The sequence below is a fragment of the Fonsecaea multimorphosa genome (genome assembly GCF_000836435.1).
Source record: "Fonsecaea multimorphosa CBS 102226 unplaced genomic scaffold supercont1.7, whole genome shotgun sequence".
NCBI classification, from domain to species: domain Eukaryota; kingdom Fungi; phylum Ascomycota; class Eurotiomycetes; order Chaetothyriales; family Herpotrichiellaceae; genus Fonsecaea; species Fonsecaea multimorphosa.
In genome coordinates, this window is record NW_015971641.1 from 1,070,525 (window position 1) to 1,092,874 (window position 22,350).

The 22,350-nt window shown below is 51.8% G+C and overlaps 10 protein-coding genes across 10 annotated transcripts; 5 read left to right on the forward strand and 5 right to left on the reverse strand.

Moving 5' to 3' along the window:
• Positions 1-450: 450 nt before the first annotated feature.
• Z520_04618 (uncharacterized protein) lies at positions 451-1,550 on the reverse strand (the record flags this gene model as incomplete). The annotated part of the gene is made up of 2 exons (XM_016775123.1): positions 451-516; positions 579-1,550. The coding sequence occupies 2 exons, from the start codon at positions 1,548-1,550 to the stop codon at positions 451-453; spliced, it is 1,038 nt and encodes a 345-aa protein (XP_016634103.1).
• Positions 1,551-3,609: 2,059 nt separating this feature from the next.
• Positions 3,610-5,163, reverse strand: Z520_04619 (uncharacterized protein; the record flags this gene model as incomplete). Its single annotated transcript, XM_016775124.1, has 1 exon — positions 3,610-5,163. The coding sequence occupies one exon, from the start codon at positions 5,161-5,163 to the stop codon at positions 3,610-3,612; it is 1,554 nt and encodes a 517-aa protein (XP_016634104.1).
• A 516-nt stretch (positions 5,164-5,679) lies between these two features.
• Z520_04620 (uncharacterized protein) lies at positions 5,680-8,178 on the forward strand (the record flags this gene model as incomplete). The annotated part of the gene is made up of 3 exons (XM_016775125.1): positions 5,680-6,116; positions 6,167-6,194; positions 6,274-8,178. 3 exons carry the CDS (start codon positions 5,680-5,682, stop codon positions 8,176-8,178), a joined length of 2,370 nt encoding a protein of 789 aa, XP_016634105.1.
• A 1,024-nt stretch (positions 8,179-9,202) lies between these two features.
• Positions 9,203-10,449, forward strand: Z520_04621 (V-type proton ATPase subunit D; the record flags this gene model as incomplete). The annotated part of the gene is made up of 3 exons (XM_016775126.1): positions 9,203-9,346; positions 9,397-10,317; positions 10,366-10,449. The coding sequence occupies 3 exons, from the start codon at positions 9,203-9,205 to the stop codon at positions 10,447-10,449; spliced, it is 1,149 nt and encodes a 382-aa protein (XP_016634106.1).
• A 693-nt stretch (positions 10,450-11,142) lies between these two features.
• On the forward strand, positions 11,143-11,532 carry Z520_04622 (uncharacterized protein; the record flags this gene model as incomplete). The annotated part of the gene is made up of 1 exon (XM_016775127.1): positions 11,143-11,532. One exon carries the CDS (start codon positions 11,143-11,145, stop codon positions 11,530-11,532), a length of 390 nt encoding a protein of 129 aa, XP_016634107.1.
• A 555-nt stretch (positions 11,533-12,087) lies between these two features.
• On the reverse strand, positions 12,088-13,173 carry Z520_04623 (uncharacterized protein; the record flags this gene model as incomplete). The annotated part of the gene is made up of 1 exon (XM_016775128.1): positions 12,088-13,173. One exon carries the CDS (start codon positions 13,171-13,173, stop codon positions 12,088-12,090), a length of 1,086 nt encoding a protein of 361 aa, XP_016634108.1.
• A 1,015-nt stretch (positions 13,174-14,188) lies between these two features.
• Positions 14,189-16,142, forward strand: Z520_04624 (uncharacterized protein; the record flags this gene model as incomplete). Its single annotated transcript, XM_016775129.1, has 2 exons — positions 14,189-14,238; positions 14,312-16,142. The coding sequence occupies 2 exons, from the start codon at positions 14,189-14,191 to the stop codon at positions 16,140-16,142; spliced, it is 1,881 nt and encodes a 626-aa protein (XP_016634109.1).
• A 712-nt stretch (positions 16,143-16,854) lies between these two features.
• Positions 16,855-18,284, reverse strand: Z520_04625 (uncharacterized protein; the record flags this gene model as incomplete). Its single annotated transcript, XM_016775130.1, has 2 exons — positions 16,855-16,911; positions 16,983-18,284. The coding sequence occupies 2 exons, from the start codon at positions 18,282-18,284 to the stop codon at positions 16,855-16,857; spliced, it is 1,359 nt and encodes a 452-aa protein (XP_016634110.1).
• Positions 18,285-18,833: 549 nt separating this feature from the next.
• Z520_04626 (uncharacterized protein) lies at positions 18,834-19,541 on the reverse strand (the record flags this gene model as incomplete). Its single annotated transcript, XM_016775131.1, has 2 exons — positions 18,834-18,994; positions 19,046-19,541. 2 exons carry the CDS (start codon positions 19,539-19,541, stop codon positions 18,834-18,836), a joined length of 657 nt encoding a protein of 218 aa, XP_016634111.1.
• Positions 19,542-19,955: 414 nt separating this feature from the next.
• On the forward strand, positions 19,956-21,433 carry Z520_04627 (uncharacterized protein; the record flags this gene model as incomplete). Its single annotated transcript, XM_016775132.1, has 2 exons — positions 19,956-21,343; positions 21,415-21,433. The coding sequence occupies 2 exons, from the start codon at positions 19,956-19,958 to the stop codon at positions 21,431-21,433; spliced, it is 1,407 nt and encodes a 468-aa protein (XP_016634112.1).
• Positions 21,434-22,350: the final 917 nt, after the last annotated feature.

Genomic DNA, 22,350 nt, shown 5'->3' on the forward strand with positions numbered 1-22,350 from the left:
GTTTTAAGCATACGCAATCATGACAAGAAGCCTTTTTGATTGGGAGCTTGCTTTCGCTCGAGACATCTTGTAGTCTTCCTCACACGCGTGACTTCGTGGGGAATTCACTAGTGACTAAAAATATCGCTTTCAAGGAGCAGTAGCGGTGTTACGTCCCAGATATTCAACGCCCTTATGAATGTTCAAACTGCTCAGTCTGCAGATCGGTCTGCAGCCGCAGTTGATCTATCTCTCTTTGTTCCTGGGAGTCCAGCCCCTCCATGATCTTTATGCGACACCGACTTCTTCAGATCCACCGCTCTCTTGTCTATGACAGTACTTCAAATACTCTCTTTCAACCGTACCCTCATCTGGAGGCGGACCTAGAAACATCCATACTCGGTAGCTTGTTGGACCACATCCGGCGATGGAGCCGTTGTAATTGAACCTTCTTCTTCTCCCATAAGGCCCTCAAGCACCATCCCAGACTCTCTCGACAACATCTAGGCCATCCATCGTGGGACGAAATTTGACGTACTGTAAAGGGAGAAAGTTGTTAGTTGACTGCATCACGGTGTGGGTGTACAAGTGTAACTCACCTGAGAGAGCACAATTATGCGGTTGAAGGTGTCATTGAACCAATGAATGGCGGTGTTCAGGTGGATTTTGCAGGGATGTGCGGCATCCGCCATATAGCGGACCAGGCTATCCATCTCGAGGATTCGGCCAGTCCATGTGAACTCGCTATCCATTTCACCCGCGTCGAACAACTCCTTGTTGCCCAGCCACCCGTCGTCCCTGATTCGCGGGGACGGGTCCGGAACGATGTATCGGTACGCATCGTAGTAGATCATGATGTTGTTGACGCGAGGGAAGAATGCCGGCAGCATCCTCCACACCGCGTCGAACCCATGCCCAACGCTTCTGTGAGACAAGCCGCAGAGGGAAAGCGCCATGATTCGATTCCGGATTGCTGCGAACTTGGGACCGCAGACCTTTTTGAATGCATCCGCTTCATATTCCTTGTCCCAGAAGATTGTCATTCGACCATTGAATGATTTCTGTCGTGTTCTGTGAGAGTCCTCCCGAACCTTTTTGCTAACATATGCCACACTCTCGTAGTCATAGCCGCGGACGACCACCTCAGAACCCCCTTTTGCTAGATATTCCAAACCCCAACGTGTCCCCACAATTTCAGACATGAATACTCGTACTCCATGCTTCTCGTCGTAGACGTGTTCGTAGATTTTGTCCTGGATTTCTTGTGGGAGCTGAAAGAGTGGGAAAGGGATATATGGAGGGGATGAAGTTTGTCCGGGCAATGTATTGCTCACTGCCTCCCAGTTATGCATCGGGTTGAGGTTCTCATTTGGGACTTGGTTCGACTCATCGGCTGGAAGGTCCCATGCTCCATCAGTCCCTCGACTGGGCTTGCCCCAAGGGCGGAGCTTTGGGTTGGCGACCCAGCACTGGCTGGTAAAATGGCCGTAACTTCCGCACTTGGGGTGAGTGCATTTGATGCGTCGTCGGCCATGGCCCGGTGGATTCTTTTTTGAGTTGCTTGGGGACATTTTGGGGAGTGTGGTCACCACGAGGCTGGCGGGATAAGGGGGTTGCTCAAAAGGGGGTTACTCAAGTTTCAAAATACGAAAGATGGGATGAGATGCGGAAACTGTCGACAGACCAGTGTACATGTCCGAGGCGTCTAAGATGCAGATGGGAGAGCGCATATTTTATGAAATGGTTGTTATCAGGGCAAGCAGAAAACAAAAATAGTGTCACTCCATGCCCGGTGCAGCCAGTGACGAGCCGGTGCCGGATTTGCTGGTGACATGTCTTTGGAGAGGGCGGACTCCCAGCCACTCTCGTGACAGAGTCTCGAGGACCTCAGCAGCAACAAAGCGTAGTGACATATTACCCAGAGTGTTCCGTGGTTCGATCGGCTTCGAGTACTGCGAACCCCAGGTTCCGAGCTCGACAAGCATCGGGTGGAGGGGAGAGTTCAAGCCAAACTCTGGACCACTAGACCTTTAAAGTTCTTGATGAACTTTATCCATACACTTGTGTCTTGAATTTGCAGTCACGGCTCCGTCCAGGATGTGAAGCATGCACAGGTCGTGACCGACCAGTGACCATCAAGATGCAGGCTGGTTGGAGTGCAGACTCTGTCCCAGCATATGCTAAGTCCTATCGACCGGCCAGAGGGCTTATTGTAGAGAAAAGGTGCGATGGGGGAAGACATATGGCAAAGAGGCAACGGGTGAAGATGAGAGGGTGGAGACGACTACTTACCTATGTCTAATAGTCTCTCCGCCTGCGCCCGACAACGTTTCGAGTTTAAAGCATTTCATCAGGAACAAAGACCACAGCGGACCACCACACCAGTTCCCGCGGCTCCTTTCCAAGCAGTGGAACTATACAACCCTCTGATTGAGAATGATGGACAGAAGAATCGCGTCGATTTGTCTCGGGTCTTCTGTTCGAACAACGCGCAGGAATAGACCCGTGGGGTCTCCAATATCCGAAACGGCCAGCAGAATCATTGTCTGGATTTATGTCGTGTCTTGGGGGCCACGAAAGTAGCTAGGTCTTGCTGTTTTTCAAATTGCGGTTCCCGTGTTCCGTAATCTTGGTTGTTCTTCGACACGTTTTAACTTGAACCCATTCGCGCAACACCATACCAGAGTGCAGTAACAAAGGGTTTCCAGATTTAGGGTGCCGTGCTGAATTGAAATGGTCAACAACCTCCATCCAAGACATAAATGTGGGTGGGCTGTATAACTCACAGAGGCAGACTTCGGAGGTCCGAGAGAATGAAGTGCTTGGAGAATATCGCATGGCCTTCAAAGAACGCCATCATGGCATCGGGGTCTCCTTACACCGAAGATAATCTCTGACGATTGGGACTGCGGCGAAGGTATGTTGGGTAGCCCTTGACGCGCGATGCAAACTTCAGAAAAGGCAATAAACGACGTTTTGAAGCAGGATTAAGAGGACGATAATCGTGGTCGTGAGGTAGAGCTGCTCGTTGGTCGCTTTCCTTTGGATCTTATGAATCGAAGAGGTCATCGACGCGGATGGTTACTGACACTCACTTCCCCCTCCTGAGATTGGCTTACGAAGATTGCCAATATTCTCATATACGGCATTGGTTCTCCATCACAAAACTTGTCCCCTCTCCGCAAAGCTTTGCTGGGTAGCTTGGCGAGAATTGTGGCGTGGATGTACATATGATCAAACTCCATGCTTAGTAGAGCTGAACCCCAGTGCTATTCGCAACAGCAACAGGGATTCCCAGTCCAAGCTTCGAGAGGCGTTCGAGTCAAAAATCTGACGAAGAAATTCACAGCACTACTCTCAGCGACACGTCTCCTCGTCGGTTGACCATGCTTTTGGATGCTCTTTTGCTTTATCATTGGGATACTTCTGTGGGTAACCCGTCGAATCCGTATTCATTTTTGGGAGTGGGGACGGAAATAGACCGATGGTGCCATTGGGCTTGTTTATATCCAAAAATTAGACTAGTCTAGTATAGATTGATGAGTGGCAACGCTGACAAGTAAACAGAACTGAGAAGCTGGAATGGCGTTGCGTCAATATTGTACATATGACAATCCCTTGATTGCTAAATCAAAGCCCAAACCACCGCTCCAGGGCCGCCTTGGCCGCGACCATGTCTGGCTTTGCATGTTCATCAACCACCCAAGCAACAATCCCATCAGGTCGGACTAACAAAGCACGAAGTCCGCGTGTGTCTTTTGCGCCTATACCAATGTATTCCACTCTGTCCTCGTACTCTCCGTCGACAATCAACTTCTTGAGCGTCGCGTCGTTTTCGAAATCGATAAGAAGTCCCCGACCCCCTTCGAATTTGGATCCAAGTCTCGAGCCGTCGTGCAGCTCGAAATCCGGAGCGCTGGCGCCAACGAGAGGGTGAGCGTACGCCTCGCCATCGCCCAGTACGTATCGTTGGGACATGCCCGAGAAGCGCCCCATGAAGTAGTTGGCGCCGTCAGTAGTGTCGATAAGGTCACGCACGATCGCCTGCACAGCTTCGCCATAAGGATCAGGCTGCAGCACGGCAACCTGTGCGCGCGTCCATTGAAGAACGCGTACCCCAGCAGGGTGACGCTCACTCTCGTAGGTGTCGAGTAGAGCCAGGTCCGCTGGATTGCCGTCCTCTCCGGATTCTCTTCGTATGGTCGCAGCAAGCTTCCAGCCTAGGTTCATAGCGTCGCCCAGCCCAAGGTTCAGGCCCTGGCCACCGAGAGGTCCGTGGATATGGGCGGCATCACCAGCAAGCAGGACTCGGCCCTTGCGATAGCTCGTTGCTTGTTTGCAGCGATCGGTAAACGTCGAGGCGAGGTGTATCTTCGTAATTTGAACGTCTGTGATTCCTGACACGCGGCGGAAGACACTTTGAATGTGCTGTTGCCCAACTTCTGCCGAGCGATCAAACGCACCACCGTCGAAATCAGTCAGATAGAGAGTCTCTGGCATCCTTACAATGTACAACCCGGCTTTCGTGACATGGAAGCCTGGTTTCAACCTCTCCGGGTGGTCCCACTCGCACTGAACAACGTAGCCCGTAAACTTGGGTTCTGTGCCAACAAAGTCAAAGCCTGCAGACTTGCGAACCAGGCTTCGCCCGCCGTCGCATCCCACGAGCCACTTGGCGCGAAATGTCTGATTTTCTCCAGCTTCCACGGTAACAGTATCGTGGTCCTGCGACACAATTTTTGTGACACCGTCGCCTCTCAGGATGGTTATGCCCAACTGCTCAGCACGTTCCGTCAATACGGCCTCGACGTGCTCGATAGTCGTAGGACCGGGGACCAACGCCGGCCCAGGGATACGATATTTCCAGCGATCCATATCCAATTTGTTGGCGTTGAGAGGGATACCAGCGAAGTGACCGCCGAAATTGAAGCCCGGTTTTTTCTGGTAAGATGAGGGTCGCTCGTCCGGACCAAAGAGCTTGCCCAGGAGGCCACGTCGGTAGAAGCTTTCAAGTGAAGGCGTAGTGATGCCGCGAAAACCTAGAGGATCGCCTTTCCATGGCGATTCAGCCTTGAGATCACGCTCCAGAACTAAAACAGACACACGCGCCAGTCCTAGCTCGCAGGCCACGAAGAGCCCGATGGGCCCAGCGCCGGCGATGATAACATCGTAAAGCTTGCTCATCGTTGGATGCGCTCACGGTGCAGCGTCGGATTTGCCCGAGAGACGAGTTTGGGCAATGTATCGAATACATTTCCGGTGGATTCAAGCGCCTTTTATAGCTGCGGCGACAGAGTGACGTGCGCTTCGACTGGAGGTTGTATACGCACCGGACGAGAAAAAGGAGCAGAGCCTCGGGGACACGAGAAGTCTTTTCGGGGCGCAAAATGTCCGGGCGGAGAGCATTCGGGGAAACTGGCGACTGCTTTCCCCGAGACCCAATATTCACTCCAAACAACTAATCGGAAGGCTTCTGGTGCTCCACCTTCCCGAAAGTCTCTACCATGATTCATCGCTTTCGAATCCGCTGGGGAGTGGCATCGATTTCGATGGATTGCGGATTCTTCTTCCTCGAACCATGATTCATCGAACTCGTGAGAGAAGTGGCCGTTGCCATTCGTCTAGCACATGGCATTCCCCCTTTGCTAGAACTCACTTTCCCTCATACTTAGTTTCCAGTCGTATCTATATCCACTTGTTATGAATCCCCCAAGCCTTTCGCTAAGGACGTCGCCCACAAAGCGGAGCTCCGCGGCCTGCATCCATTGTTCAGATCGGAAAGTCAGGTGTGATAAACAGGCTCCATGTAGTACATGCACGAGGCACAATGTGCAATGCATATTTCCTCCGCCGAAAACGAAACCCCTGAAAACGAAGCGAAAATGGGTTAGCATCGAGGAATACGACGAGCTGGAGAAGCGATATGAGGCATTATTCCAGGAAAAAGGCGTCGGCGTCAACCAAGTTGAAGCCACCGCCTCCTCACAGCATGAAACTCTTTCCATAAATACTGCCTCGGACGTGTCTCGAACCCATCTCCAATTTAAAACACCAGATTCGGCTGTTTCAGAGCCCCAGAGGACTGTCTTCAAGCCTCAGCTGCTACAGGGGCAAGGAGGTACCAAACTTGTGGACAAGTAAGCAACATTGTTGAATCCAAGGAGGATGAAGCTGAGGTCCCCAATAGCAGCCTGTGGTCACGGGTGGCACAAGAGGTATGTGGATTATCGTCCCCTCCTTGCAGCCGCAGACTTGATCTCCTTCCTTGTGTGACAGGACTAACGGTAGAGCCAGATCCGTGATGCACAAGACGTCTTTGAAGAAGAAGACTCAACGGCGGGCTCTGTCGAGGGCGGATCGCCAAAAGACGATTTTTCTTATGTTCTGGGCTACAATGTGCTCGCGGCTGTATCCTTGCATCCACCCTCTCAGCACATCGATCAGTTATGGCAAGTTTTCATCAAAAATGTTAATCCTCTCACCAAAATAGTGCACGTACCGAGCTTGAAGTCCGCAATAGAGAAAGCTAGCAACAATATCGATCACATCCCGAAGGGCTTCGAGGCACTCATGTTCGCCATTTATAGCATCGCTGTCTTGTCGCTGACTGAAGACGAATGCAAAGAGATACTGGGTGAAACCCGGGTAATACTGCTTTCCTATTACGTGGCAGCTACGAAAAGGGCTCTGTTTCGTGCAAAGTTCATGAGCACCACTAGCATTGTGGTTCTGCAGGCGCTGGTCCTCCACATTCTCTCAATTCGAGACGACTACGAACCACGTGCGGTGTGGAGTCTCAGCGGGGTTGCTCTCCGTGTCGCAGAAGGTATGGGCATGGGCCTTGATGGCACATTTCTCGGCTTGCCACCCTTTGAAACCGAGATTCGTCGACGCATCTGGTGGCAGATCAGGTCGCACGACGCTCGTGCAGCAGAGCTTAGCGGCCAGGCCAAGTTTCGGGGAGACTTTGAATTCACTGAGACCACTCCGAAGATGCCCGCGAATGTCGACGACCGTGATATTTATCCTGCAATGTCGCAAGCAGCGGTCGAGTCAACGAGACCAACAGAGATGATATTCTGCATGATCAGGTCGACAATGGCAACCTTCGCGGCGGCGCAAATAAAGAAAATAGGCAAAGTACGCAAAGCCGCTTTTGCATCTGATGAATATCCTGCCATGGACGACTTGGGAGGGAAGGACGATTTCATCAAAGAGGTTGAAGACATCTTGGAAACAAAGTACTTGCGATTTTGCGACCCATCCCAGCCCCTACAACTAATGGCTCTAATTTGTGGTCGGACAGCATCAAACCTTATCCGCTTCTTGGCTCATCATCCACGTAGATGGGCCTACCAAGACCATGTTCCAGCATCGGAACGGCGATTGGTCTGGGGCGTTGTCATTCGACTCCTGGAGCAGTATAATATGATGCAGACCGACCCCAATCTGAGGCGCTTTGCTTGGCATGTGTCCTACTTCATTCAATGGCATGCTGTCATCCACGTCCTAGACACACTCCGAACAGACCCCCTCCACGGAGATGCTCAGAGTGCCTGGCGCCTCATCGACACCTTGTTCGAAAACAATCTCGAGATGTTACTGAGTATGAACCGGCCGATCGCCGCAGCAGTCGGGAATCTTTGTTTGAAAGCATTCGCTGCTCGCGAGGCCGTTTTAAGGAGACAGCAAACAGTTCTACATCGCCCGCCCGAATATATAACTAAGCTCCGGGAACAACGAGAAGCCGCCAAGGCAAGGAGAGAAGAAGCAACCATGAGAAGCCAGATGCAAGACCCACTTAGCGACCAAAACAGATTGAAGACAAGCGATGCCGACCCAACATCACCAGACACGATTTTGCGATCGAGAGACACACACGCAGCAGCTCAACCGCAGCAACACTTGCTGTCAAAACAGCAGGTAAGCGACTTTCAAAGCAACGCCAGGGGTGAAGACGATGCGTTCTGGCTCAGTGACACTCTAGGCGACGGATTTCCACCTGATGGAGCTGCCGACATGATGAGCCTATACACGGATGCCATCTTGGCCCAGGAATATTCGCTGAATACTCCCAATGACGGTGCCATAGACTGGGAACGATGGGATTCCTGGTTTGGTCATCTGAATCCCCTGCAACCAAATGTTGTCCCGCAGAGAGAGCGACGAATTAGTGTCCAAAGTCTGATGTCCAAGTAAGGCTTACACTCAAGCGTCCGCTTTGCGTGCTAAGTAGGCGCATTTCTGTCTCCTGCACGTACCTGGCCTTGCCTTTGTAAGAATATTGGAGTTGTCCGCAATGTCTGCTGTGGCCGGTGTGATGGTGCGTTGATGAATGGACTTCAAGCCTCATGTCCCTTTCACTTCTCTGGTTGTCAATCCTGCGCGTCCTTTGACATGTCGAAGCTTTGACCAGCAATATTGAACCTCGTACGCTCTAGGTTGTATCATCAACGAAATAGGGCTTCCAATTTCTTCATGGCACGAGTCTTAATAAGGCTGTCTGAGACAATGTCAGGAATCTTTTCAGTATGCCCAAATGTGCCAAGTACAGCCCTAGATATCTCAGCCAAAAGCGCACGTTCATTTCTCTTTCTTCCAGCAAATGTGAAGCTGGACCCCTCACGGAGCTTCGGCCACTGGCGGTACCCATGACCGAACGGACGCTGATCCTTTTCCCTCGTAGAGTTCCGGAGCTGCAAGGCGTAAATCGTTGGACTGGAATGTTTACCTAGATAGGCAGTTTCCTCAGGTGACACGCACTAAGACTGAGGAGATGGCAAAGCGAGGCACGTTCAGGAACGTGGTGCTTCGTATCAACGGCACCCGACATTCGCGGACCGCGCCAACAAACGAATTATTGTAGGATTTAGCGTGGCTTCACAGTGTTATACATACTGTATAACAGCAACTGTATTCCTGTCATTTAATCCCAGAGGGAGACATATGAGTAGACAAGAAGGCCAAATCGACAGTTTGGGGTTTGTAGAGCTACCAAAGTAAAAGCGGCAAGGGAGTTGGTGACTGGGCTTAGGCCAAGACACTAAAGCAGCAACTGCGCAGCTCTCAGTTCCAACGTCAAGCCCGGTAGATCTATTCGCCTGCCTGTCCATCGACGTCTCTTTACTGCAAGCTGCCACTACTTCAGAAGCTCCTTGGTCCGGCCGCAGCTTTATACCTTCCCTGCACTCCTTAACCCGGCTCCATTCTCTTGTTTGTGACGATGGAAGGTGAGTATCTGTGGCTCTACGAGGTTTCCGTAACTGATTACAATCCAGGTCTTTTGTTCAACGTCAACGGGGGTTACTTGGAGGGTATAGTTCGTGGCTATCGCAATGCGCTGTTGACAAGCACAAACTATGGCAATGTATGTATCTCCAAGGAGCAGTTCTGGGACGCTTCATTGACAGAGTGTAGCTCACACAGTGCGAAACGATCGAAGACGTCAAGACGCAGCTCGGTCCAGCCTACGGCGAGGCGCTCTCAAACCTTCCTCCAAACCCCTCGACATCGGCCCTGGCAAACAAAACCACAGAAAAACTAGTCTCTGACTTCAGATACCTCCAAGGGCAGGCGACCGGATCATTGTCAAAATTCATGGAATACCTCACATACTCATACATGATCGACAACGTGGCCCTTCTCATTACTGGGACGCTACACGAAAGAGACACCAAAGAGTTACTGGAGAGATGTCATCCCTTGGGTTGGTTTGAGACAATGCCAGTTCTTTGCGTGGCCACCAATATTGAAGAACTGTATAACTCAGTCCTCATCGAAACTCCACTAGCTCCGTACTTCAAGGGGAGTTTGAGCCATCAGGATCTGGATGAGCTAAACATTGAGATTGTCCGAAACACCTTGTACAAGAACTATCTGGAGGATTTCTTCCATTTCGTAAATACGGATCCCGAGATGGCCATGACTCCAACGGGAGAAATCATGTCAGAAATCCTCGAATTCGAAGCTGATCGAAGAGCCATCAACATCACTATCAACTCCTTCGGAACAGAGCTGACCAAGGAACAGAGGAAGAAGCTCTATCCTGAGTTCGGGAAGTTATATCCAGAGGGGATGCTCATGCTCTCGAGAGCGGACGACCTAGAAGGTGTAGGCCTTGCGGTCAGCGGCGTGGGTGATTACAAGCGGTTTTTCGATGAAGTCGGCTTCAACCAAAGCAGCGGCGCGGGTGCTGGCAACATGGCTGGAGGTGCAGGTGGTGAATCCAAGTCTTTGGAGGACATGTTCTACCAAAAGGAGATGGAGCTCTCCAAGATGGTTTTCACTCGACAATTCACTCACGCGGTTATATATGCGTGGGTCAAGCTACGAGAGCAGGTGAGTTGGAACCTTCCTGGAGAGACAAGGCTGCTAACCCTTCCAAAGGAAATCCGAAACATCACCTGGATTGCCGAGTGCATTGCTCAAAATCAAAAGGACAGGATAGGGAACTATATCAGTGTGTTCTAACATGGTTAGGTTCGTTGTCACGTGGGCAGCATGGCGTTCGGTAGAAGGGGTCTGCCTTTGCGGCCTTCCAGCTTGATAGCTCCAGACCTAATGAACAACTTTTTCAACACAACTCAAGGGGGCCTCCTTCCAGCTTCTTGAGAAGATTACTCAATCCGACGAGTCTCCGAAGGAAAGTACGTCTGCGTTGAGAGCTTCTCACTGCCTTCCGCATCGACAGCTTGGAGTGCGGTTGCCTGAGGAGAACTCATCAACAGCTCACATCAATTGAGCTCTACTTCTATCATGTGGAGTGAATCTCCTGCCAAACCCCATCGAAAGGCCAATCTACATTCACAATATCTTTGTTTCTTCCGCCTTTCATTCGCGTCATCGGTAGTCTCGCCTGTCACACAGCTTGTCTTCAAACTCAAACCATCGCTCGTTTATCCGATTGTCTCTTTGCATTAACAAAATCCATCAAAATAACAATGGAGGGGTCACGACTCACTACGCCACACGTTCCCACGGCTCCAACCCCTGCGCCGGATACGATTTCATCGCCAACAACCTTCATGGGCGCGAGTGACTCCTCGGTCTGTTGCTCGGATCCCGCCGTTGAGGATTCTCCACTCAGGAGGATCGATTCAGGCTTTTTCGAGGGAAGTTGTCAGCAAGAAGAGAAAGCAGAGCCATCGCCTTGTGTCAAGGATCATGAGAGCCGCCGACTCAAATCCTCAACCCCGCAATCTCGCATTGGCAATTGTGTCATACCAGAACGGTTACGGCATGTCATTCGACAAGACGTCTGGAATTCGAACAGGTTACCTCATTCAGTCCATCATGGCTATCTCCATCCTGACATCCGTGATGATGAACCAGCCGCTGCGCTCTACTCCCATGCGGCCGGTCCAAGTCAAAATATGGAAGTTGTCAGGTACACCAGAGTATTTCCCGAGCGCGGCATTGAGGGACCATCGACATTCAAAACATCCCAGCTTTATGGCCGGTGTGCTCCTGACGTGGAAGCTCGCTTCCAACGATGGGCAGCAGACAGAGCTGCCCTACATCAACGTCAAGCGCGCACGAACGTTGACAAATTGAGGGGAAAGCAACGCAAAGCGGATGGGGGACTTCTGGTTGGCTTGCGAAAACGCATCGAACGGCCGGCTGGATGCCCTGCGTCCCTTCATTGTCGAGTGAACAAGCCGGCGGGTCCAGAGAAGACGTTGCTTTCCAGCTACACGAATGCATTCAGGGCGTGGGATACTGCCATGTCGAAGTCTATAGGAGGCTACGCTGACAGCTATGAGAAGAGGTATTGGTACATATCTCAGTGGGATGGACCATGTCCTAAGTAACGGCTTGTCTGTTATTATTCAAGCAAGCGGTATTCGGGCTTTAACAGGGAGATAACTGGGTTCTCTGTTCTAGACCTGAGACAGCTGGCCTTAGTCAAGATCCCTTGTATTGCAGGAGATGCTATTTTTGTGATGTTCTTTCCCGCCAATGCCGAGATACATCAGTGGTTTGAAGTGGATACACAGAGTCGTCCTTCTTGGGCCCACCTTCTCTTTCAACTCTTCTTCGCTCTTGTGCACACGAAGCCAACAGATTTATCCCTTATGCCGAGGATTCTGGTGCCCGAACCCTTTAGTTTCACGGCTTCAAAGCCTCGTACGCCGCTCCCCCTTTACCACTCCTCCCACCTTTGGCCATCCGCTTCATTTCCTTCCTTTCCTTCCGGTCCTCTTTCTTCTTCTGCTTCCGCTCCTTATCTTCCTGGGAGAAGTCGCTGCGCTCGCCCTGCAGGTACTTACCCGGGTAGAAGACATTCAGGACCACGAGTGCAAAAAACATGGGCACGCCGTCGAAGACGTACGCGAACCACTCGTGCGTCACGGTCGGGGAGTTTGCGCCCATGCCAAACTCGACGAGGCGGTAGATGTTGCGGATGATGATCAGCGCGAGCGTGATGTAGAGCACGCGGAGCAACGGCGTGGCGAGGTCGAGGTTTGGTAACGTCGTTGCATTATTCTCTGGTGTTGGGGACGAGGAGCGGGTTTGGCTTGGAGAGGGCACGTGCGTGTGCGCGTGTTGGTATTGCGTCTCGATGTCGGCGAGGTAGAAACCTGAGTTCATCGTGGAGGAGTGATGCTCCTCCTTCTTCAGCTGCTTGACCTTGCGTTGGAACCCGATCGCCAGGGAGACAAAGACGGCGAGGAAGAATAACTGCACGCCCACGCCGGCCGTGTAGATGTTCAAGCCGGTCTTTTGGACCGAGGCACTCGCGCCGGGTCCCGTCATGGTGCCGCCGACGGCCTGGATCAGGAACGCCGTGATGTCAAACGCCACGAACATGCGGGTGATGGCGCGGGCGCGGACCTTGAACACACGGTCCTCGTTCTTGGGTAGGAAGAAGTGGATCATCCGTCCCAGAAGCATGTAGATGTACGCGTTGATCCAGAGCGGCGCCAGCAGGATCAGGAGCAGCTGCGCCGTGTAGATCCCGCTCGACCGCTGGTTCTCGATCGAGGCGATGCGCGCGACGTACCCGCCTGTCTCCCACAGGCCGCCCATGATGAGGACCGCGGCGAAGGGCTTGCGGTACACGATGGCCTGGACGATGTGCGTACATGTCGTGATGCCGAAGAGCGCCGTGAAGAGAATCGCCGCCCCGAGCGAGGGGCAGTAGGACCAGATGTCGTTGGGTCCGGTGCCGGCGTGGCATACAACGTTGCCCATTGTTGTCGTGTCCTTTCAGTGCAGAGAGTGCTCCTTCAAAAGAGAGCTAGCGATTTCTTGAGGGAAGAAGTGGACGGATATTTCCTGCGGTAGTGAAAAGGGTGCAAGCAGAGGCAAAAGCTGGAAGAGTATATACCAAGATTGAGGAGAGAATGCGAAGAGACTTTCATTGGGATGATCCATTGTTGATATAGCTACCAACCTTGGAGGACAGCAACGCCGTAAAATTGCTGCCTGGAAATTGACAGAGGTACTTGTCTGCACACGCTATCAAATACGGCTGTGTACTCCCAGGGCATGGTTTCAGAGGCCGCCGTATATTCACAGTATGCGGCACAGATGAGTTTAGCGCGTACGAGGTCTGCCGGCGGCCGCCAGCCAGCTTTGGGGCCATTTGATGACAAAGGTGACGGTGATGTGGATGAAACTGAAGACGACTTGACGGAGGCTTAGATGTTGGAGCGTGAACTGGCGAAGGGGCTTAGGGGGCTTAGGGGAGACTATGGAATACGGAGAATAGTGCACAAGGCTAGTGTATGCGAGTTGTGATTGGCCAGCGACCAGCCCGTATTGTCTAACCTCTCTCGGCTAGCGTGGGTGGCCTGGTTTGGGCCAATACGAGTAGCGCCTCTCTTGACGTCGTTCCTGGACATGGTTCTTCCTCTTGCCCATGCTCATCTGCCACTAACGGAGAGGGTCTTTTACCTCAGCAGTGGTACTTCTGGCCATACGTGGTGCAACTAAGCGCAGCAGCCCTGTGAATTCAATCCAAGCCTGGTGCCTGTCGCGGAGGCATTGGGGTTGATCACTGGCAGGGATCCAATGTTCGGGACCGCTGATCTCCAGGCAGTAGCCAAAAGTGCCGGCGAGATCTTCTGGCTGTGCTCCGGGTCTGTTCAGCTTGGGGTGGCATTGGCTTCTGGTGAAGCCGAAATTGAATATAATATCTGCTGAGCTCAACTCCTACACGCCTTCGTTGAGCCATGAATACGAAGGGTCGAGAAGCTACAGAGTCATGATCAGAATTGGTAAAAACAAAGTCCGGACGGGATGCTTCACTTGCAAGTAAGTCCAAGCCTGGACCTAACCCTGATGGCTGTTACCCCTTGCGCACATTGCACCTTCCTAACGCGGACAGGCGCCGACGAGTCAAATGCGACGAGGCACGACCCAGCTGCAATCGCTGCATCAAGGCTGGTAAGCCATGTGAAGGATATGCCCACGATCCGGAGTCTGGTCGAGGGAGGAGCGAGCTCGTCAGATTCGTCGTCTACACCCCCCACAACCCAACTCCCCTGTTATCTGAACACCCAGATCTCGATTGGTCGGAGCGGCGGTCGTTAAGCTACTTCCAGGATCGCACGGCACTGGAGCTTACCGGTCCTTTCCAATCCGATTTCTGGCTGGCGTCTATTCTGCCGCTCGCGAGGCAGGAGAGCTCTGTCAGACATGCTCTCATAGCCTTGAGCAGCATGCACGAGCATTTTGCTGGCGTCGATCATTTCTCCCCTACGCGAGGCGTCGATTTTGCCCTGAACCATTACGGCAAGGCTATGCGTGAGGTCGTGAGACTCAACCAGGCCCAGCTCGATCAGAATTTTGATTGCGCCCTCGTCACCTGTGCTCTCTTCTCTGCCTTTGAGAGTCTTCAGGGACAGTATCACGAGGCGTGCAACCATGCTGCCTCGGGGATCAGAATTCTCGCCGAGGAGCAGCAGAGCCCGAGCGCCATTGCAAATAATCAGACACACACTATCCCTCGTGAAGACCTCACGCGCTTCTTCGTCGCCATGGAGAGGCAGATCCTCGAACTCGGAGACCCAAACTTCCCCGGCCCTAGGCCGAAGTTTTACCATACGAAGCCTCCAAGTCCCATGCCACACCAATTTACTTCGCACGAACACGCCTTGCTGCATATAGAATTCCTGATGGCAGAACTCTTCGAATACGCGGCGCGAGCTGACCTTTTGGCGAGTGAGGGTCCCATAACGGGAGATGTTGCTCGTTCCCTTTTGAAAGAGTTCCACGCCATCAAGACGCAATGCGAGAGGTGGCAGGAGGCATTTGACGCATTCTCTTCGGTCGACTCGAACGAATATTCCAAAGAAACGCCTGACTCCTCCAGCTCAACCGCTTCATCCCCAACAAACGACCATTCTAGACCACGAAGTCCCGCTTTCCTGATTCTTAGGGCGTATCGGGCTCTCATGATAGTTCTCCTCGCACGAATTGAGACCGACGATGAAGCAGCGCTCAATGATTACACGCCGCAATTTTGGAAGGCACTTGATGCCGTGGAAGAGTTTATCCAAAGCACTTCTATTCTTGTCAGTCCCGTAGACAGCAGGTCGTCAGCTCAGCCTCCATCGAACCCGACACACACAAGCTCAACCTCACCCTCGAACATGACCTCGGCTCTACATCCGTTGTCAGTACCGCAACAGTCTCTGGTTGTGCGACCGACTTTCTCCCTTGCCCTGGGAATCGTGCCCGCCCTTTTCCTCATCGCCTCCCGGACCTTCGACCTACCCTTGCGCGACAAAGCCCTCTCCCTCCTGCGCATGTGCAATCGGCGCGAGGGCCTTTGGGACTCCCGCCTCGCCACGAGCGTGGTCGACCGTGTCATCGAATTGAGGGAGCAGGCGAGTAACATGAGCTCTTCGCACCCTCTCGTTGACGCAGAAATCCAGAGAGCAACAACAACGAGCCCAGAAGCACACATGACAGATAATTCCCCAGCGTCCGGACAAGGCGGCGGCGGCGGCGGCAACGCCGTGGAATTCAGGATATTGGACATCAAGTTCCTCCCGGGACGGAGATGCATGATTCGATACGCATTCGCTGACAAACAGGGCAGGATTGAAGGAATGCCGATCCCAATGCTGAGTGGTGAAGCGCCGAGTCACGTCCCTGGCGCAAGCGCTCATTTTGTAAGGGATTTTTGGGAGGAGGTGCGGTGGGAAGGCTAGCGAGCATAGCTGACGACAGTGATGTTTGTCGAGATAACAGAGAGAAAAAGGATACCCACGTCCATGCATCCATGCATGCATGTTCTTTGATGGCTGTAATTCTACTACCCTAGCAACCAATCTTGCATTACGGGGGAGTATATTGGGAATTACATCGGTGATTGCTGTATTCAGGCGTGTCCGCGACGGAAATTTGGGGCCTTTCTAAAAAGAAATCATCCTCATGCAGTGCAAATCTCTTCAAGAATGGATGGAATCCGTCCCCCGGCCCCCCTTCCTCCCTTCCGCAGTTTCAATGTCATCTTGGGCAGCTTTGACTTGTTGGATAGGTGGTCGACGCGATGAAGCCGTAATGAAACCATTTCACGCTTTCTCCCGGTTGATACCCTCTGTGCTTCGAAGAAATCCATGAAGTCCCCACCCATAAAAGACGCCGCTCGCCTGATGAAGACCCTTTCCAGCACTTGGTTCAAGGCACTTCGGTTGTTAGTATTTTTTGTATGTTGTCTCTGTTGTAGTTTTTTTGGTGTTCGCGCGTGCGAAATTCGATCTTGAAAATGTTGAAACAGGTGTACGAGATGGCATTGCAAGGAAATATCCACGGCAGGCCGGCAGACCATAAGGAACGATTGCACATAAGCAATCACGCAAGCATCACCAGGCTTTGGAGTGCACGAGCAAGGGACTCTGCAAATGATTCCTGGTATGATCACTAATCATATTGAAACAGCACACTGATGCTCTCGCCATAGTGCACCCTTCGGATTGCCTGTTGGTGAGATTCATATCAGCATATCTGGCCATCCCTGGCTTTCAATTTCAAACCAGTCTCGAACTCACCTCGGCAAAGACGTGACCAACCTCGAGCACTTCAAGCTTGGGACATCTCCTAGCATGGTGAGACTGATCGACCGTGTTGGTGACAATAACTTTATCCAAAGCACTGGCATTAATTCTTTCGATTGCATCTCCACTCAAGACTCCATGAGTCACCAACGCATAGACTTTGCTGGCGCCTTCTTTCTTCAAAAGTTTTGCGGCTCTGGTGATAGTGTTGCTCGTGTCGGCCAAATCGTCAATCAGAATGGCTACTTTGCCAGTGACGTCGCCGACAAGCATCATGGTCGCATTCTGTCGGTCGGTGATCTTGGTGGGTCTGCGTTCTTTGTGGATCAGTGCGAACTCGATTCCTAAGGAGTCGGCAATGGCGGTTGCTCGTTTGGCGCCTCCAGCGTCGGGACTAACGACCACTCCATTTCTATAATCTGGAATGTTTTGCTGGATATACTTCTTCAGAATGGGCCGGCCATAGAGATTGTCAACAGGAATGTCAAAGAAGCCTTGATATTGAGGATCGTGAAGATCCATTGTGATGATGTGGTCTGCACCAGCGCAAGTCAAGAGATCTGCCACAAGAGTACCTGCCTGAGCGACCCATTGTCGGTAGCCCGGGCGAGGTTTGAAAGTCTCCTGTGGGTCCATCTTTGGTGGTGGAGCGAAATCAATGTTGGCGACGCCGTTGGTGGCTGAGGCTGCGGAATCTCCCCGCTTTCGTTGGACTGGAAAGTATTCTGACTTAGTTGATGAATGTGAGCTTGCGTCACGGTCACGGTAGTGGCTGAAGCGGGCCTGATAGGTAGGGCTGTTCTCTACCTCATCGAGCTGTGACTTGGAGGTTGCTTTGTGCAGGGGATGTCCATTCGTGAGGCCCTGGCTTTCGGACTTGTCTGGGTGCGGAGTAGGCGGGATGCTGTCAAATGTGTAGCCATTTGAATCAGAAACCAGCTTGTTGGACAAATTCGATCCTTTGACTAGAGGCGCACCACTCTTGTTGTAGGGTATGTCGGACTGTCGTGAATATGGGAAGAGCGGAAGAACAGCGGTGACTTTCTTTGCAGAGGCGGTCTTGCATGCAGAAATGGCAATGAGAAGCTCAACAAAGTGGTCATTCACCTTACCACCACCAGACTGTATGATATAGACATCTTTTCCTCTGACTGACTCGCCTATCTCGACCCTGGTCTCTCCGACTGCAAATTTCGAGAAGAGGGCTTGGCCAGGTGCAATCCCGAGGATCTCACAGATTGTTTCGGTCAAGGTCGGATGGGACGACCCTCCGAATACGACGATGTTTCTGACCATCTTGTCCCGATCGAAGGGTACAGGCAGTAGCTTGCGGTGGTATGTAAGGAGAGGCTGAGGGGGAATCTTAGGTGGTAGGAGAAGGTGATTCAGAGAACAGTCGAGGTGGGAGAAATAAGGATACGGTGGTCAGAACATGCAGCCTACTGTAAGCCGTGAGGTCAAGGAAGTCAACCCAGTGGTTGACATGATAAAAGTAAAAGAGTGAAACCACTGATAGAAAAAGTTCGGGATCAGGTAAAGCGCAGTTTGGAGATTGAGGTTTGCTCTCCCCACGATAACTTTTTGTCTCGCCCCACCTTCCGCCTTGGATCCAGTGGTAACCGAGGTCAACATGTCGTCATTTGTATACATTTCGTCGAGACAAGTAACTGCTCGGTGCACAGCGTTGACGAAGACATTTCTACCTGGCTTTCATCCACTCTTTCACGGGTTGATGTGTGTGTGAACATTCGTATCTCCCGTCCAATGTGCCCCGTAGTTTTTGTAAGCTGCTCCACCGTCATTCGACGCCAACCCCTTCCACCACAAAACCATGCACGTCTGCCATCAATCGCCCGTGTCAACCTCGAGATCCAGTTGGACATTATTGCTAACGCCGTAGTCTTGGAGTGTCAGCTGGTCCTTGAATGGTCTTTCGCCTTGTCGCTTAAGCAATATCTCGTGAGGTTGTCTGCCGATCATCGACGCAACTATAACTTTGAAGTCCTCTGGCATTTCATTAGCACAGGCAGAACCCCACAGGAATGATATGGACTCACTTATTGGATCTGTGGGATAGCATGGGATGGCTTTTTTCGTCCCCAGTCTGTCGTTGACGTAAACAATGATCATCGGCTGCGCTGGCACTGCAGGAGCTGGCTTCTTCTCCTTCTTGTCCGCCTTGTCCTTCCTCTTTTCTTCGAGTGGTTCTGGTTCCTCTCGATCACGTCTCCTGTCGCGATCTCTGTCGTCTCTCCTGGGGGAGCGTCTTCGAGGAGGTGGGGATCTAGATCTCGAGCGAGGCCGATAATGATCTCTGTAGCCTCGCTGCAATCCTGAGTCGCGGTCTCGCCTCGAGCCGTCATCATCTCGACGTTTTTCCTTCCATTTGAATCCTGTGTCTTTTCGCCGCGATCGATCCTCGCGCCGGTCTCTATCCCGCCGAGGAGACCTGCTTCTCCTGCGGTCTTCGCCCCTGGACGATTCTCGCTCTTTCCTGTCAGTATTGGTGGTTGGAGGTGAGGATAGTGAGGTCTCACGCTGACTATCAGCCATTTTCGAAGCCTAAGCAGCCTCTGACAGATTTTGAAAGCGCGGGCGGAAAGTTTGTTCGAACCGATGGAACTGCCTGTGTGTCAAGGACAGAACTTGCAAGCGGCCGCCGTAGGCCACTACAAAAACCTGTCGGCGCCGGATAAACTTCGGATAAATTTTGCAGCCGAGCTCCATCTAGATACCTAGGTATTCCCTACTTTGGCTTGACGGCGCGCTCTAATAACACCTGGTCTCTCAAGATGTGAGTCCAATTGAATCATCCTGGCCTGGCCTGGAGAGAGAAAGAGCTTTCCTAAATGTCCAAATCCCCTTCTTCGCACCGTCGACCTACTCCGGCAACTTAAAGCTGTGAGCGATTCAGGGAAAGGAAGTCGGTTTGTTGGTTCATTCACATTAGAAGCAGAAGATGCGATCATGACCACAGCACAAAGTCACTCTCATGCTGTCTATCGAGGTTTGACACTGGATACGGATCAAGACTCAATACGTCTATTGACGATATTACCTGGAGCAGCGGATAGTGCCCTCCACTGTCGGCTGAATGTCGTCCTATTGACGGCGGATATTCACTATGAAGCGATCTCGTATACCTGGGGCAGTGATGAGGAAGTCCACGAGATCGACATCAATGAAGACAGCGATAAATTTTGCGTTCGTCCCAATTTGCTGGATCTTCTTGTCAGTATCAGGAACGAGAAAGTCCCGAGAGTAGTCTGGATTGACGCGATATGCATCGATCAAGAAAACCTGGCTGAGAGAAACAGACAGGTTAGCATGATGAGGGAGATATACAGCATGGCGAAGCAAGTTGTTGTATGGCTCGGGGGACCCGTACACGCGAAGCTACTACCGGCAATTCATTATATCAATAGCTCCAGCGCAGAGGTGGAGGACAGCACTTTGCCTGAGTTCGTCAGAGAAAGTCTTCTTGAGATTAGCCGCAATGCATATTGGACCAGGGTCTGGATATTGCAAGAAGTTATTTCAGCTCGCCAGATCACAGTCCTGGTGGGTGGAAGAGCTGGATTTGCATGGTGGAGACTTGAATGGGCTATAAATTCAGCGTTCAACACTCAGCAAAATACCCAGAACGCCGATCTCACTCCTGATGAGACATACCACCTACGCCGCCTCATTCGTCACCGACGTCAATTCCTGAAGCACGGGACGATCAGTTTGGAAGAGGCACTTTACCGGTATGAGGACTGCAAAAGTACAAATTTCAGAGATCGTATCTTTGGTCTGCTTGGTATCGTACAGGGCCGGGGATTCACAATTGACTATACCGTGAGCAGGGAGGAGCTCTTCATCCAGACTCTCAACTTCTGCCAATCTTCCAACCCCATCCGACTTGGTGCCACGTTGCGTCGTGCCTTCCAGCTCAAGGTAGGACACCTACAACATGAGCGAAAGGAGGAATGCTTGCCTCAGAAAATCTCGCCGTCGATGCCACAGCACATGATGTCCGCGTACTTGAGCTTCTACGGAGTGCTGGCGGAGTGCTTGGATTCTAGCCACGACAATCATCAGACTGTGCCAACACTATGGCTATGCGACCCGGATAAGCCCATAAAGAGAGGATATCGCGGTACCCTGGTGCACGATATGGCGGTGGGTTTGTGGGCTCTGCGACACTTCGATGATGAGTATTGGTTAAGAAAGTCAACTCAAGACTTTGAAGTCAATACCATCATGACCAGATGTTACCCTGCCGCTGTCAGGCGACACAATCCCTTTTTGCGGATTGGCGGCCGGAGGTTTCGCAGAGTTGCTCATTCCAGCGAACTTGTCGGATCCATACGGTCAGGTCACAACTCTACTGAATCACAGTCGAGTCACAGCTTTCCACAATCATTTGGAACTGATCCTTCAGATTACAATATGACGGTTAGAAGAGGAGACCGACCTATTCCCCTCCTTTATGAGTACCAGTCCGGCGTCGTACCTTCTGAGGAGCACTGCTGCGGCTTCGACATAGAGCCGCCGCCTGTTAGACTCGTATACGACTTCGAAGGCACTGATTTGGCGATAGTCGTCACACCTGGGCTCTTTGCATGCAAGGTAGAGTTGGCAAAGATTCTGTCCCGGCAAACCAATCTGCATGTTGTCGAATGCAAGGGAACCTTGACTGGGCCACCGGACCTTCTGATGTCGAATTACAATTGGGAGCATGCTCCTGACGGTATCCATGTTATCCTCACATGGTCAATGCTTATAAGACTGGTTGACATGGCTGAGACCCATGTGTCCGAAACCGTTTCATGTTGTGAAACGCATTGCCGTTCAAGTATCGCTTCAGGGACGAAAGCTGGACGATGTCAGACGCATCAAGTACCTCTCTCCACTTGACTCTTTACCTAGGTACTCACTGTGCAGCCTTACCTGTCCTTTCCCATGTCTTTTGGGCGCGCGATACGGGGAACTCGCTCGCAGATTTGATCAAGTTGACAAATGAATGTGCACGTGTCCACTGACTATTCATAAAGATTTATGTCCCAAGGTGTCCTCTCTCAATGCGTGGAGACCGTCCACAATGGCATGCGTTGGCTCCACTCTGATGTCCAGATCCGGAAGGAGCAAATCTTGGCGTTGGAAGGTCGGTATTGTCGCCTCGTCCAGGATGGCAATGCTATGAGCTCTTATAGTAATCATGTAAATGCTGAAGACTTGCCGTCATGTAACTAGGAGCATGGTCGGTCTATTCTTCGGAAAGGCAGGGTCTGACGCCGTGAGACTTTCCTTGGACTCCCGCTCTTCGCGAGACCAGGAAGCTGTTGGCCCGGTGAAAAGTATGAAGGGAAAGATGGAG